The following is a 17,436-nucleotide window of genomic DNA, read 5'->3' as shown; positions in this document are numbered from 1 at the left end:
GCTGAAGAAATGGGAGTTTAGTAGAATGGTTTTCAGAGATCACTAATCTTTGGATGTCTATAAGATGAAAAATTTGCTGCTACCTATTGGAACTCGGAAATATCACTAATCATCCAAGATGTTTTGTTCCAGTTTTACCTGTGCAAGAGAATCTTGGTGGATAACTGTAGTCACTAAGCAGTCACAGAATGGCAACTTTTTAGCCTTTAGAAAACTGTCTGTGGCCATATAAATGGGACTCTTTAACAGTGACTTGTTTTTGTTTTTGTATTTTGCACAATACTGAACTTTTCCAGGGAATAAAATAGGAATATATTTACTCATATAATAAAAACACCATGTAAAAGCTTTTTATTAAATCAAAAAGAATATTAGCAAACAAAAAAAATAAGTTTCTCAGATTTGGAATTTAAACATTTTATCTGCTCAGTAATGCAACTGATTGTTTAAAGGATTAGGTAGTCATCTTGAAAACTGCATGTTCTCTGCAGATTTTTGAGTGATCTTCCATTGCTACACTACAACTGAACAATTCATTTTTTAATATTTTATACTCTCTTTCTCCTAAGAATCCAGATGTCCAGAAACTATAGGTGTGATTAGATGAAGCTATCTGGAAAGTGGCTAGTAATTGATGGAAGAAATGCTCTTCTCTCAGTAGCCTCCTCCCTTCTCCAAAAAAAGAAAGGAAAGAATTGCTATAGATTTAAAGTTACAAATGTTAAAAGCTGGTTTAGGTTGCTCTAGACTAGGGAGTCTCAAGTTTTTTTGTCTCAAGGCTCCTTTATCTAACTTTTGTGTGTATGGCTTAGATTTGTTGATATTTACTGTATTAGAATTTTCAAAATATCACAGATAAACTCATTACATATGAACATAAATAGCATATTTAGAAAAATAACTTCTAAAACATAAAAAAATTGAGTTAGAGTGGCATTGTTTTACATATTTTTTTCCAAGTCTCTTTAATTCCTCTTTTAATAGAAGGCACCTAGGATTCTCATGTGCTTCTTCAGTCTGCTGCAATATTTTGTTTTGGTTGAAGTATTTATTAGGAGAAAATTTTGGTTTCACAGAAAGGTAGTTGGAAAAGAGAAGTACTTAAAAGGCAGATATTGTCTTAGTATTAAGAAAAATCATTTGACCCTTATGGATTCCCATAAAGGGTCTTGGTTGACCCTCTGGGGTCTGTGGACCACACTTTCCTAAAGCACTGCCCTGGATTACCATACATGACACATCGTCCTTATTTTATAACAATTTTTGTTTTGAGTATAGCATCATCATCATCACTGTCCCGCATAGAGCCTTCATATCTCTGTTATGCATGAGGCACAACACTAAGCACTTTACAAATATTATTTCATTTGATCCTCAGAAGAATCCTGGAAGGGGGAAGTACTATTATCATCTCCATTTTACAATTTAGGAAACTGAGACTGGTCAAGTGTTTTGACTTTAAGGACTCATTGCTAGTGTCAGAGGCACAATTTGAACAATTCTTCAATTCACCAGAAAGTTGTTTTTCCTTTAAATGTGTTATTTAAGCACCTAATAAAGTTCTCTTGATAGCTTATTGTCATGAATAGATGTGACTATGCCAATAGAACATAGATCTTAACAAGTTAAAAAGGCAATGTATAAACATGTTTATAAACATTACAGCCCAGTGATGATGTCTGTCTTTTCATAGTAGCAAGATTTCCTAACAAAAACTGGATTAGTGAAATCCATGTAATTGTCATCTTAGCTCTCTGAAGTCAACTCTATATTATGTCTTCTCAAAATGTGCAGGAGAGCTTTTAGAGAAGAACACTGATTTTCCCTCAGTTGACAGAAACTATATAACAAAACTATGTCAAATTACAATAATTCTTTGACTCATAATATAGATGAAAATGAATAAAACTTCAATAGACTATTCAACTACAAAAGGTTATTCCCTCTAATAATGGGATTGCTCCATTCAGACCATGAATAATTCAGCTGCAAGAGCAAAAGTAGAGTAGAAAAGACAGTAAACTTGGAATTTTTCTTCAAAGGAACCCAAGATATAAGAATATAAGGTCACACCTATCAGAAATACCTAAAGTGGTTAATGAGGATGTTTTTGAATATATCTGCTAATTTAATCTGGAATAAATTTAAGAAGTTAATTTCTTCCCAACCAAAACCTTCAGAGCAATAATAAGCTTGAATATACATATACAAGCATCCTTAAAACAAAGAAGAATATAGAACACTTTAATCTTGAAATGAACATGGTACTTTTTCCAAAAAAGATCACAAGTTATTTAAATTTATAACATTTGTTACTTTTGCTCTTTAATATTTGTATTCCCTTTGCACATTAAATAAGGAAAATGGTCTAATCCAAAACTTCAACCCCAGGTTTGCTGCAAAAGGATACATTTTTCCGTAGGGGAGGGATCATTTACACCAATGAAGTCATAGACTTTCAAATTATCTAGACATTGGAAAAATATTACTGCTTCTCAGAGTATTGCTTATTTTATATACTAGGGCAAAAATTTTTCAGCAAGAAGACTTATAAGAGATATGATTTGGAAATGGGATTCTCCTCGGGAAATTTACTCTGTAGCAAACTTCTTTATCAGTTGAGTTGAGAAAAGCTCATTTGTATTTATTAGGCTTTAGGGGTCTACACCAAGAGCTCTTAACCCGGGGACTATGAACTTCTTTTTTAAAAATACTTTTATATCTTACAAGCTTTACAAGACTTTACAAGACTACTAAGGGGGCTATGATACAAAGAAGACTTAAGAACCCCTGCCCCACTCCTATCCTGCTTTCTTTCCCAAGTACTTCAGAGAATTCATTTTTTACATTCATTTGTTATACATTTGAATCATTTCTTATAAAATTTGAATCCCTTAAAAAAATTTACCTGTTGTAATATCAAAGGTCTTGTTGGAATACTTTGGAAATAAATAAATTTCAGTCTTGATTTTTTTTCCCACAATAGCATATTTAATAGGAAATTAAGAAACTGGCTTTTACATATATTTCTCTGTCATAGTTTTAATTTCTTTGGAGTGGTTTTGGTTTTTGAATTATTAGAATCAATAGTCTGCACATATTGGGATATAATAAATACTAGTTGACTGCATGTTTTATGCATAAATGTATTTAGATTTAATGATTCAGTGCTATGATAAATTATAAATAGGTAGGAAAATGGAAGAAAAAAAACAAGCACCCTTTTTAGTTCTTTAGTCTTTTATTTATAAACTGTTATACATTATATTTGGTGGTTCAGGCTTTATATTATTTGCCTTTAGAGAGTTTTCAGAGGGATAAAATAAATGACCTGAGAGTGTAGAACGCATGTGCCTATTCCCTGGCATTTATTCTTTTCTTCCTTTCGAGAAACCTGAATGAGATTTGGGTTTTAATGATATTTTGTTTTCAAGGATGCCCTACTTGATACTTTACAACAGAACTTGTAAGTCGTACTATAATATGGTATTATATCATTAAATTGCTGGCCAGAAGATAATTTAAATCAGTTTATGACAGAGTGTTTATTAGAAATTTAAGAAACTGGCTTTTGAATATATTTTTGTGCCAGAGTTTTTAATTTCCTTAAAGTGGAAGATGTCTTAACTATCACAGGGGCTTTAAACTATTATTACTATTATTATTATATCTTAGAACTCTTGGACAGTCTGAAGCCTAGGGACTCCTTTTCAGCATAATGTTTAAAAACACATTAAACGGGTAGCTAGATGGCTCAGTGGGTAGACAGACAGGCCTAGAGATGGGAGGTCCTAGGATTGGGTCTGGCCTCAGATACTTTCTAACTGTGTGACCCTTGGCAAGTCATTTTAATCTCAGTTGCCTAGCAACTTTTGCAGCTTTTCTGCGTTGGAACAATATTTAGTGTTGATCCTAAGACAGAAAGTAAAGAAATACATTAAACAAAACATCTAGAATCACAGGAAACCAATTATAATTAAGTACAGTTTTAAAAATATTTTTAAAACAAGAACAAAATTCAAGATTCTCTAGCTAAAGAGCTACTGCTTTAGGGGCTTTTTTATTTTAGCAATTTGTGGTCTGCTAATTGTGATACTTTTTGACTATTTTGAGTTACTTGAATACACTAATAACCTTAGAATTCTCAGGTACTTTTGAAACAATTATGTCACTATGCTTCTTGTTTTGTAAGAGATCACTGTTACTTTTTAACACTACATTTGATGCTTTTTTCCCCCCTCGTTTACATAGGTTGCACAGAGCATTGAGGATCATCATCAAGAAGTAATTGCTTTCTGCAGAGAAAATGGTTTCCATGGCTTGGTTGCATATGACTCTGATTATGCATTGTGCAACATCCCCTACTATTTCAGTGCCCATGCCCTAAAACTGAGCCGTAATGGGAAAAGTCTCACAACAAGCCAATATCTGATGCATGAAGTTGCCAAGCAACTGGACCTGAATCCAAATCGTTTTCCTATTTTTGCTGCTCTATTAGGTAGGTGGAGTGGTGAGAAAAGTTTATATATATTGTGTAGGAGTTAAGTTTACCAACATTAAGAGTAGCAGTTTTACTTATATCAGTTCAAGAATACATGAAATTATTTAAAATAAGAGCCATACCTAGATGCTTTCTGAATTTTTAGCATTAGTTGTATGATGTAACTAGCTGCTGTATGTACCTAGAAGATACCTATATCTTATGTATTTCAGACTGAAAGAAAAGTTTGTTTTGCAAATAGAAATTTAAAACTTCTGCTTTTTGTGTTTTTGGGTAGATAATACTCTCATGATCTTATTTTCAGATAGTTTAATTGTTTAAGGAGTAATAAGTGTTTAATATGTGATTCTCAGATTGAAAATAGGTAAGATATGCCTTATTAAATCTCTCTTTTTAAGTTAGACTTTGAGCTGGCTATTTAGTAATGAGAGTTAAAGATTTTGGTCATGTATATTCTTTACATACAAAAATTAATACACATTATTGATGTTGTTAGGCATTTAGTGTGGGTATTGCAGTTATACATTTTATATTTGGTGATGAGTATTTTAAATTAACAAATTCTCTGCTACTTTACCTTCCAAGGACTCTGTTTTTCTGTTGATATTCTCTAGAAATGACAAAAATTAATATTCTTATTGTCTGAATCTTGCCCAATTAAGAGGTGAAATGAGTTTTATTTTTTAACAAGATATATTGAACCAAATTGGATCACTTTAATTGAAATTGAATGTTTTATTATGTTGGTTCTAAACAAATTTTGTAAATGTTTGCTCTAAAACAGGGAATATTGAACAAAAGTTAGCTTTTTCTTAATGGCTTAGAGTCATCATTATGAATATTATTTGACTATGCTGTACTAACAGTGATGCCCTTCAGGGATCCTGAGGTATGTAGAACTATTGCTTCTACACTAAATGACCCTTTATTATTAACCTATATGATTTCTTATGTCTACTTGTTATATTTTTTTCCTTCAATGTTGCTAATTATCATTTTTTATGCAATTGGCATACTTATCTTGAGCAGCATTCCTAACTTGATTTCTAATTTGCTGTGGTCTAGGAAGTTTGTTACAGTCATGTTTAAAATAAGAGTAATTTGGATTTGAATGAGAACCTGAACTATAGTCTTCACTGATTTCACTGATAAGTTTGGTATATATTCTTGATATGTTTGATATTTTGTGGGGGAACTTGGGCAAAGACCACAAAACTCATAGTTGAAGTGGCTGAATAAAGCTGATGTTAAGTTTTTGGGTTATACTTTTCTAATTGTTTTGGGTTAGTAGCTAATAAGCAAGATATTTAGTGCTTATTGGTAATTTATTATGGATCCATTTAAGTTCCTTGTTAACAAACAGATAAGGAGCTTGGGGTTGGAGTGGAGAGAGGAAATTTGCACTATGATATTAGAGTTTTTTTAGTTTTTGTCCATTTAGTATTTCTGAAACATTTAAGATATTTTATAACATTGCAACAAACACAAAATTCTCATCTTATAAATCACTCTTTGGCTTTATTCCATTTAATCTTTTATTATTAACTTAAAAGTTACAATTTATAGGTTGGGTTTTTTGTGGACTTTATACATTTAAGATTTTTCAAGGATAAATGTTTCTTGTTACAAATTGGTTACTTTACAGCATGTTTAATTGAAAAATTTTAATTTCTATTTATTAGATGTTTGGTCATACTTGAAGCTGTGTTTTGACATAATCTAAAATTGAATTTATTTTTGCTAACAGTAAATAGGACACTAACTTCTTTAAAAGTTTAAACTTTATTGCAAAAAGATTACAAGATTTAACTGAGTTGAAAGGTGGGAAGATAGGTTTCTCATCTTTTATTTAAATTGGCAAATATAAGTGCCTATTTTCTGCCAGCTACTATGCTAGGCACTGAAGATACAAATATAGAGAAGAGAATGATCTCTACCCACCTTGCACTTACATTCTAATGGGGAAGACAAGTACATATAGAAATGCCTACAGCATAAGTGTGCAGATAATAAGTATAATGGCAAAATAGTTTTTAAAAAAGTGGTTAGGGAGAGAGATCACTAACAGTTGAGGGGATTAGAAAAGGCTTCCTGCAGAAAGTAGTGTCTAAGATGAATCTTAAAAGGAAGAGAACGGACTCTGAGACAGATGGAAGAAAGTAGTGAGTATAAGAGGTAAGGAGAAGGTGAAGAGGCTGGAGGAGATGATGTCAGGGTCTTGAAGAACAAGGAGATGATTTGGAATGGATTCTGTGGGGGAATCAAGTGAGGAGAGTGGGAGAATGTGTCAAGGGTTTTGGGTAGAAGAGAATGGAAGAAGAGGCAGCTTTCGTAGAAAAACTTTAATTTTCTTTTTTAAAAGAAGAATGCTCTTAAACTGTGGAGAGGGAAAGGAAGGTCTGGAATATCTTCTTTGAGGAGGAGGATAGGTAATTGATTAAGGAAGAATCAAAAGATTGCCTAACTGCAATATGAGGATCCAATTAAAGTCAGATAAAATAAATTTGTAATGGAGCCAGTCAGCATAGTTATGAGGCTCCTACAGTTTCATGCACCAGCTCAGGAATGGGAACTGAGGGGGTAGATGGCAGGTGTGTCTCTAAAGAAGAACAGCACCAGCACAGAACAGTGAGAGATTCAAGAGCAAAAGACTGGAACATTGGAATGGCTGACTCGGGTAAAAAACCACTGGGAGGTTGAGGAAAGGGAGAGCCCTGAGAAGGTAAGAAACAACAGATGGAGATCAGGGACAGCATAGGAAAAAGGGGAGTATCAGAGAGGCCCTTTAGGGAAGTGGGGATAAGAGAGGGCCCCCCCCAACCCCCAGCCTAGATGGAGTATAGGAGTATGTAGGTTTTGAGACCTACAGAAACTTGAGAAAATGGGAGGATTAGGCATTGAAAAGAGCATGACAAGGATATTAACGTCTATTATAAGGGCAGGCATTGGGGAGAAGAGGAAGATGATGAATAAGAGGCTAAATTCTTGAGAAAGGAAGAATTATATGGGTGGGTATATGACAGCTATCCAAATTTTTTTAATCATTTATTACAAAACATAAAATTGAGTGAACAATTCAAAGGGAGGGTATGGAAGTGACAATGGGGAGCCAGGCATCATAGTTAGACCCTTTCAGGGCATCTTCATAGTTGGAGAGGATAACCAGAAAGGCAAAGAGGGGGGGTGAGAGAGAGAGAGAGAGAGAGAGAGAGAGAGAGAGAGGGAGGGAGGGAGGATTGTTGAAGATTTGTTTATTACATAGGCAATGGCAATTCCAGAGAGATCAGCAGAAAAGGTAGACAAATTTGGATTTGAAAGTGGATGAGAGAATTTGAGAGTGGAAAAGGGACAGATGTTTTTATCCTGAAGGTATGAAACATGAGAAGTCATAAAGATAATAGTATGTGCAAATGGGTAGAACTTTAGTTCTTGAAAGTGCTTATCAGAAGACAGTTTTAAGTGTCAGACTTTCCTAGTTAAACGTTAAAACATTGAAATAACAAAGTAGTTAAAAGCTATGTCTGTTCCATTGGTTTAGAATTTGGGATTACTTTTGAGTTCTTTTGACTTTATTGAAGATTAAAAGTAAGGTACAGGGACAGCGAGATGGCTCAGAGGATAGAGAGCTAGGCCTTGAAACAAGAGGTCCTGAGTTCAAATGTGGCCTTGGATACTTCTTAGTTGTATGTCCCTGGACAAGGCACTTAACTCCTATTGCCTAATCCTTACCACTCTTATGCCTTGGAATCAATACACATTATTGATTATAAGACAGGAGGTAAGGATTTTTTTTTAAAGTTAAGATAAAGATACATTAAAACTAAGTAAGCCTCTGGGATCTTTTTGTAATTTGCTTGTAATTTGTGAAAATCTTAGGTAAATCCTCAACTAGATAATTCCTGTTTCAATCTTCTTACCTCTTCTATTGTATAAAATGTTGATAATATTTAGACCAAACAAATCATCTATTTTGGGAAAATTTTTGATTGGGTGTAATACTTTTAAAATCTTGGCTATGTCAAGAATCTCCAATTTCCTCTCTGGGAACCACTTCCACTGATTGCAGTTCTTACCTATCTTTAAATTAGAGTTTCAGAAAGTATATTAGAAGGGGGCAGCTAGATGGTTCAGTGAACTGAGAGTCAGTCTTTGAGATGGGAAGTCCGTCCTAGGTTTCAAATGTAGCCTCAGATACTTTCTAGCTGTGTGACCCTGGGCAAGTCACTTAACCCCCATTGCCTAGAACTTACTGCTATTCTGCCTTGGAACTAATACCAGTATTGATTCTAAGACAACAGGCAAAGGTTAAAAAAAAGGAAAGAAAGTATATTGGAGCCGACACGGATATGTGAGCAACTTTCCAGTGGTCACGCAGCTAGTGAGTATGCAAGATGTGAGATCTACTCTTATATCTTCCTTATTCTAAATCCAGTACTCTAAACACTGTGCTGTGTGACTTCTCATTCGATAGGAAATTCCTGAGAGAAAAATACACAGAAAATCATTCAATCTATAAGCATATATTAAGAACTTAATATTTGCCTAGCATTGTGCTATATGTTAGGGTTGCAAAGAAAGGAAAAAACTTGGTAGTCCCTTCTATCTAGGAGCTTACATTCTAATGAGAGAGAGAACATACAGGTAACTATTATACATACAAGACAGAACATGTAAATGTAATTTTAGAGGAAAGAGAGTGAAGGGGAGAAAAGGGTCACTAGGAAAGGCACTTCAGTACAGAAAGGATTGGAATTTGAGGGAAGAGAGATGGTTGGAGATGAGGAGATAACTCATTGGCTAATGTATGCTTACCCTTAAAATATGTTTATGTTTTATTGGAATGGTTGTTTCTTAAAAATGACATCTAAGACAGATTGAATATTTTCTTCAAACCACATTTTTTGAAAACTCTTAACTGGTATTTTGTGGATGTTTCCTGGTCAAGATTTATGTATTCTTTCAGTAATGGAAACTTAAGACTGTTTAGATGTTCTTGTTCTTGAGGAATAGTCTCTTTTGGTTAAACAAACTATTGTCCTGAATTTTGTATTTATATGCTTTAGGTAGGTGTTATACAGATAAATTTGAAATAAAAATCTCCCTTCTCTGAGACAGGCAAGTGGCCCAGTGGTGAGAATGCTGGGCCTGAAGTCAAGAAGACTTGAATTCAAATCCAAACTCAGACATATACTAGTGGTGTGACCTTTGACAGATCACATAACCTTTTGTCTGCCTCAGTTTCCTTAACTATGAAATGAGGTAATAACACCAACCTGCCAGGGTTGTTGTGAGGATCAAATAAGACATTTGTAAAAATTGTTTAGCACAACCTGACACATAGAAAGTACTATATGTACACTAGTTTTCATTGTTGTTATTCTATATCATCAGTTGATTACTTTAAATAGCTGGTTGATGATTCACCTCTCAAAATAGAAAAGATGTGATATATATTCTTTAGGATGATGTGGTAATAGCTAACATGTTAAAAAATCTAATAATTCACTACCCAGACTTCATAGAAATAAAAGATTCTCAAAATAATATTTCTTGGTTATATAACATTACTGGACTCCATGACTCAGGATTGGTAATAGGAAAAAAAACCCAAAACTTAATTGTGTTTGTTAGGTTTTTTTTTTTTTTTTTTGTAGAGTGCCTTTTGTCTTTTGACCCTTCAGTTATCTTAGAATGTTTTGGTGATCTTTGTCCCTTTTATAGTGGGTAGTAATTTTCATTGAGTCTTAACTAAGAAAAAACCTTAATTTTAGATGCTACTTTTAAGTTTCCTTGTATGCTACTAAATTCAAGAAAAGTTGACTGCCATCTTGTGAACAAATGAAAATATGAGATGATTCTTAGAATAAATTCACCTTTCTGGTGTTACCTGGCCAAGAACTTAGACCAGCAGAGTGTCCTAATGATGCAATCAAAAACAATTTGGATATTTGTTCTTTAAGGCTAATCAAAGGAAAATAATTTTTATTTACAATTTATTTTGCTTTAAAATACAATTCTTTTTGTTGGGAAATTGTATCTTCAATTAATTGGCTACATTTTTCTTTATATGAAAAGACTGAGTCATTGTCATATCTGCTTAGTTTGAGTGTTGTTATATTAAGTAGTTTTTGAGGCTTAATTGATGGCAAATGATCACACTTTAAATATGTTTAGCAGTCTTTTTTAGAAAATAAGTGAACTGTGATTAAGAAATGTAGCAATTTTTAAAATTCCCTCTTGTACCAATTTTAATATTAATTAGCTTTAAGTTATTCATGTTATCTATTCTAGGTAATCACATTCTACCTGATGAAGATTTGGCTTCCTTTCATTGGAGTTTACTTGGTCCAGAACATCCACTAGCCTCACTTAAGGTACAAACTTGATTTCATTTCCAGAAGTTAAAATAAAAATTGTTTACATTTATATTACTTAATATTGTAGCTGGTTCAAAGGTTGTGAAATAGATATGTTAACATTACTATGTTTATCAGGGATAACATGACATTTCTATTGGAACACTCAAAACAAAAAAGCCTGTTTTGCCCTTGTTCCTTACATTTTGAGTTTATTTATGCTTCTTACAAATGTCATCTCTGCCCATTTGTCAGTTTTATTTTTCTCAATTTATATTTTGGTTTTAAAATTTGCCTTTTACATTCCTAAAATCTGTATTACTGGTATTACTTTTCAAATAGGATTGGATCTCATGCTAAAAAATCAAACACAAAACTCCTTTTTTAGTTTAGGTTCTATTTATCAGTAACTTACCAGTTTTAAATCAATATCTTTATACATAGAATAAGGAAATTCTTAAATTCCTTATACATTTCTACTTCCCTAAAATTTGAGGTCTTAATCTTATTAATGATATGGGGTGACTTAAGCTTCATCAGAATGAGAGTGTGGTCTATTTACATTGTTTTAACTTTTCACTCAAAATAATCTTCTTAACTATCCTACCATTCTTCTTCCTTTCCCTTTTTTATTCTCACATGTAACAACAAGAAATGATCAGAGAATGTTATTTATTATATTAGATTCACAAGGTAGAGAACAATTCTTTTAAAAGTACATGGTGTTGATTTAGAATAAGGAGTTCCTTACTTTTTTTATGTCAGAGACCCTAAGAATAGTCAATCTGGTGAAGCTATGAACCCCTTCTTGGAAAAATGGCTTTATATGCATAAAACACCCAGGATTATAGCTATCAAAATATTTTTTAAAGCATAAACAAGTTCACAGGACCACAGGTTAAAAACCTTTCTATACAATAATGTAAGAATTTGTATATTGTTCATATGAAAATAATTGTAATTAGTCACAACAAATACTTTTTAAGCAATCCATTGGTCAATTTACTCTTTCCCTCTGAATTAACAATTTACTGTTTGTGGGCACTTATATGGTTCTTTTGGCTAAAATATCATGGTCTCAACTGTCATTGAAAGTCAGACTGGTTTGATAGAGCACTGGATGAGCCAGGAGACCTGGATTCTAATTCTGACCTTGCCACCAACTTATCAATCATTTTTACAGGTCTCCTTAACTTCTGGACCTCGGGTTGCTCAACTAAAATAAGAATGATGATACATAAAGCCCTTTCTGGCTTTTAAAAGCTAAATTCTCATGATATGCAGAAGGGCTTTAATGTGTAATTGAATTTAGTTGATGTTAAGTTTCAAATTGGACTTTTATATATTTTTACTGCCTATTTACTTTGTATATATTGAGAATAAAAATGAATGCCTGTCAGTATTCTAAGATTTCTTTGCTTCTTTCTGTCCATATTGTCCCATGGTGGTTAAAACCCTCATACATTCTTTCTCTATCATGCCTTAGTGTAGTTCGCCAGGCCCAGATGAACTATATCCCAGGGTACTGAAAGATCTGGTGGATGTGATTGCTAAGCCACTGTCAGTGATGTTTGAAAGTCCATGGAGAACAAGAGAGGTAATGCAGGAGGACGAAGCCTGTAACTATAGGCCAGTGAGCTCTACTTTGTTTCCTGGCAAAATTGTAGAATTGTTAAAGAGACTGTGAGGGGACATATCAAAAAGGAAGAGATGATCACCAAGAGCCATCATGGCTTGCTTTATCAAGAACAGGTCTTGCAGACTAACCTTGTTTCCATTTTCTTTTTTGACATTGTTACTAGATGTGTAGAAAAGGGGATTGCTAAGATATTGTTTACTTGGATTTTATTGCAGCATTTTCAAAGTCTCCCATGTTGTTCTTGTGGAAAAAGATAAAGAGATAAAAGCTTGATGATAGTGTAATTAGGTAGATTTGAATGTGATTAAATGGCTGAACCCAAAGATTATTAATAGTTTGATGTCACCTTGGAAGGAATTCTTCAGTGCAACCCCCGAGGTCTGTGTTTGACCCTCTTTTAAAATTTTTATCAGTGACTTGGGTCAAGGTACAGTTGGCACGCTGATTAAATTTAGATGACACAGCCAAGATAGCCAGCAAGCATATTGAATGACAGAATCAAGATTAAAAAAAAATCTTAGTTTAGGATTTCAGACTAAGTTAATAAGATGACCAATGTAAAGTCCTATTGAGTTCAAAAAATCAAATACCAACTGGAAAAAATCAGTTTTTTAATAGACTGCATGCTCAATAGGAACCAATGATTTCAGGCATCCAAAATTTTAGTTCCCATTTTAGGCATCATTAACAGAAGCATGTGTCCAGAACAAAGGAAGATGATAATTACATTGAGCTTGGCTCTGCCTCGACCACTAGAATAATGTTTATTCTAAGTGCCACATTTTAGGAAGGATATTGATAAATTGTAGAACATCTAGAGAAGTACAATCAGAAATGGTGAGGCCTTGAAATCATGCTGTATGAATTTATTTGAAAGAACTGGGGAAAGTTAGTTACAATTTTTTAGTATTTGAAGTACTACTGCTAAGTGGCAAGAGAGATTATATTTATTTTGTTTGGCCCTAAAGGGCAGAATAAAAAGAGTGGGTGGAGCTGCCAAGAGGGAAGATTTGATGTTAAAAAACAATAAAATAGCTCCCAAACAAAGGGAGTGATCTAGAAATTAAATGGGATGCCTCAGCAGTTGTGGGTTTCCCTTCAGTGTAGGTTTTTGAGCAAAGACTAGATAGCTCCCATGTTTAGGTGTATTGAAGGGGAATTTTTTTTTAAAGAGTGGGTTGCACTAGATGACCCATCTCTGAGACTTGTTTTAATAATGAGATTCTATGATTGATTATGTGTTATAGGAACAGTATCTGTTTTACATAGGCTCTCCTGGTTTGTCTTTAAAGGGACCAGGACAGAATCCCTAGAGATATTATTTCATGTTGCAAGTAAAGAGATATCCAAGCAAAAACCCACCCACTCCTATGGGGAAAATAGTTTATTCTATTAACTCTGGATTAGTAACATTATTTTTGCATTTCTTAATAATAACTGGACATAACATTTTAGGAGCAAAATTAGGTTAAATATTATTTACAATGTAGAGTTCTAGAACTTGAAAAGATCTTTCCTTTTGGAGTTAAAAAAGAACACGTGTGTTTATAAATAATTTTTTAAGGCCTTATATTAGAATGAATATTGTCCTTACCCTTGAATATTTCCAACATTGTAGCTTTGTTTAATATGAAGACATGATTTTTCTATGAGCATAATTCTTTTTTGTACTAGTTATAAAATTTTATTTTTTGTGGAGTTGAGTTTCCTTCACAGTCTCTAAAGGGTTATTTCAAAGATTTGTTTCTTATATTATCTTTTTGAAATATATGAATAGAAATTTCAGAGATTTTTTGTGGTACATGTTGCCTTAATAATAAATGTAATAAATATATTGGAAGAATGACAAATATCTGGCAACTTTAGGCTTTAATGAAAAACTATAAATCAAACAAATTTAGTCAATTAAGTATTTATTAAATGCTCACTATGTGCCAGGTATTGTGCTAAGTACTGCAAAATGCATAAAAAGGCAGACACCCAGTTTTGGCCATCAGGGAATTCATATTATATAATATGTAATAGGGGAGATAACTTGCAAATAACTAGGTACATACAAGATATATGCAGAATAAATGGAAGGTAATCTCAGAGGAAAAACATCAGTGTTGCAAGGTTGATTTTGAGAATGGGGAAGGTGTAGTGGAGGACCAGAAAAGTCATCTTCCAAAAGGTAGAGTTTGAGTTGAGTCTTGGAAGGAAGTTAAAGAGGCAGAGGTTAAGAGAAGAGAACATTTCAAGCATGGGGGTGCAGCCAGTCTCTAAAAGGTACAGACCCAGTAGACCTTAAAACATGGGAATCTTAAAATAAATACCCTTGAAAGCTAGACATATTAAGTAATTGCATATTACAATAAAAGAAATAAAAGTTGAATATTTTCTTCACTTGGCTGTCATAGCATGTAATGAAATATACATGAAAGGAAGCCTATAATATGGAAAGGAGTGAATGAAAATTATCTAGTATTCAAGGAATACTTAGATTAAATAAATATATTATTTTAAGATTGGGGCAGCTAGATTGCACAGTGGATAGAGGATTCCTGAAGTCTGGAAGACTGATTTTCATGAGCTTAAATCCAGTCTCGCATACTTACTAGCTGTGTGACATTGGGCAAGTCACTTGACTCTGTTTGCCTCAGTTCCTCATCTGTAAAATGAGCTGGAGAAGGAAATGGCAAACCACTCCAGTATCTTTGCCAAAAAAAAAACCCCACAACTCCAAAATGGAGTTATGATGAGTTAGACATGACTAAAATGACTTAATAAAAATTTTGAGACTGTTACACATGCTTATATTATTGTAGGAATCTTGAAGTAAAAATTTTATTGTTCTTAGCCCTAGTCATATCCTTGCAAACATTTTTATTTCATTTGGGCCCTGCAGTTTGAGGGACATGAAGATAGCAGAGGTGGTTCAAAGAAATTTGATAAATAAGAAGTTCACTAAAAAACATATATAGGGAAATAGGAATTGGAAAATTTTTTTTTGAAGTAAATTGAAGCAGAGGGTTGAAATATCTACTTTGTGCTTATATTAATCAGATGATTAATTGTTAAGATTGAAGTAGTATGGTAAATATTTGAAACATACCCTAGGAATATTTTTACGTAGCACCCCTCTTCCCTTCAACTGGACCCTCTTCCTCTGGATACTCTTCCAGTGAAAACATCTAATACAAATGTTAAAGATAGCTAAGGGAAATTCTTAATAAAAATGGCATTTAAAGTCTTTGGTTCTAATGTTATATCTTTTGTATGAGAGCAGTGTAAAAATGGGAATTTTAAGTATCTGAAATACATGTTAAAAACAATTTATCATTTTAAATTGTCCTTTTCACACATTTATTTCAAAGTAAAATTTAAAATTATATTAATTTTAATGTGTTTCTGTTGCATCATGCTCTTTGGTTATATACTTAATATAGGAATATTTCACTGTCTTGTAGTTAGAGAACATAGCATACCTTTATACATTGTGGATAGGGAATGAGATATTCTTGAAATGTGACACTTTTTTTTTTATAAACCCTTAATTTCGGTGTATTGTCTCATAGGTGGAAGAGTGGTAAGGGTGGGCAATGGGGGGTCAAGTGACTTGCCCAGGGTCACACAGCTGGGAAGTGGCTGAGGCCGGGTTTGAACCTAGGACCTCCTGTCTCTAGGCCTGACTCTCACTCCACTGAGCTACCCAGCTGCCCCAAATGTGACACTTTTTTAAGCCATAAAACTTTAAACTAGTTTTTTTGATGGAGTTTGTATCATTAAGTCTTTAATAACAACCTAGGATTTTCATTGTGAATGTCCATTATGGTGCTTTTTTTCTAGATGAGATAGACATAAAACAAAATTGAACATTTCCTCCTCAAATGCTCCCTCTGTATACTTCTAGTTTACTGTTCCAGTTTAGTTGATGTTCTTTTAGTATGGCATATAAATTGGTCTCTGGGGTTATTGGTATATAAGGCAATTTCCCCAAAATTGAAATCTAAAAAAGTAGTTGTGTTCTTCTAGTTGGCAGTTACTCTTTTTGGTCATCTCTTTTCTGTGCTATGCCTCAGCCTACTTCCTATCAACTTGTTATTATCTATCTTGTATAACACTTTCTCCTTACATTCAACCTCTGCTATATTTCTGTAATTTCTTGCTCTCACCTTTTTTGTTGCTTCATGTTTCCATGACCATATTCTGGTTTTGTTTCATTCGCTCTTTTCTTGTTTTTGAATTTAAGTGTCTATGAATATTACTCTTTGGTCTACTCCTAGAGATCCCTCTCTTGTCCAGCTGAAATCATTATATCCACTTTAATCTCCAGACTCTTAATTCTCCCTTATTTTCATGAGTACTTAAATTAAGGGTTTTGTTGCTTGCTTCAGCTTCCTAGCAATCTTGATGGTTGAGGATGCTGGATGTTTCAGTTACACATGTTTATTATTAGTCTCTAGGGAACACCTTTAATAAAAAGTCTCATGGGTGGGAGTTACCAAATTGGAACACTGAATAGTAGTTATTTGTTTTCAGTGTTTCAAATTCTTTGTTCTTTCCTAGATTTATTCTTTGTATTTCTTTTTGTGTACTTTATGTAGGTACCAGATTTCGGTGTCTGACAATATCAGGAATTCCTTTCTCATTTTTGACTATGCATTTATCTGGCTTGAAAATTTCGGGAGAATTCCATTTCCTGGTATCTATTAGGTTTTTATTTAATTTAGTGTATTCAGAATCATTAAGTTTTTTTTTCTTGGATCTTATTTAAACTTGTATTTTGGGAATATGAAACTAGGACTGTTTATATAGATCTATTTCAGAGGGATAAATTCTATGTCTTTAAAAAAAACCTTTTATATCTCCCATCTTAGAACCAATAACTATATTGATTCCAAGGTAGAAAAACGTAAGGGATAGGCAATGGGGTTTAAATGACTTGCCTAGGGTTATAC

At 33.3% G+C, this 17,436-nt stretch overlaps 1 protein-coding gene across 1 annotated transcript in view; it reads left to right on the top strand.

Annotated features, from left to right (window-relative positions):
• The window catches only part of FAM120A (family with sequence similarity 120A), a 146,222-nt gene that overhangs the window by 22,363 nt on the left and 106,423 nt on the right, over positions 1–17,436 (top strand). Inside the window, exons 2-3 of the mRNA XM_044670552.1 lie at positions 4,252–4,498; positions 10,793–10,875. Of these exons, the coding sequence (XP_044526487.1) occupies positions 4,252–4,498; positions 10,793–10,875 (330 nt within the window). The remainder of the gene's footprint in view (positions 1–4,251; positions 4,499–10,792; positions 10,876–17,436) is intronic.

This window comes from Gracilinanus agilis, chromosome 1 (assembly GCF_016433145.1).
Source record: "Gracilinanus agilis isolate LMUSP501 chromosome 1, AgileGrace, whole genome shotgun sequence".
Classification (NCBI taxonomy): domain Eukaryota; kingdom Metazoa; phylum Chordata; class Mammalia; order Didelphimorphia; family Didelphidae; genus Gracilinanus; species Gracilinanus agilis.
Note: the sequence above shows the minus strand (reverse complement) of the source record. Positions and strands in the feature narration are given on the sequence as shown.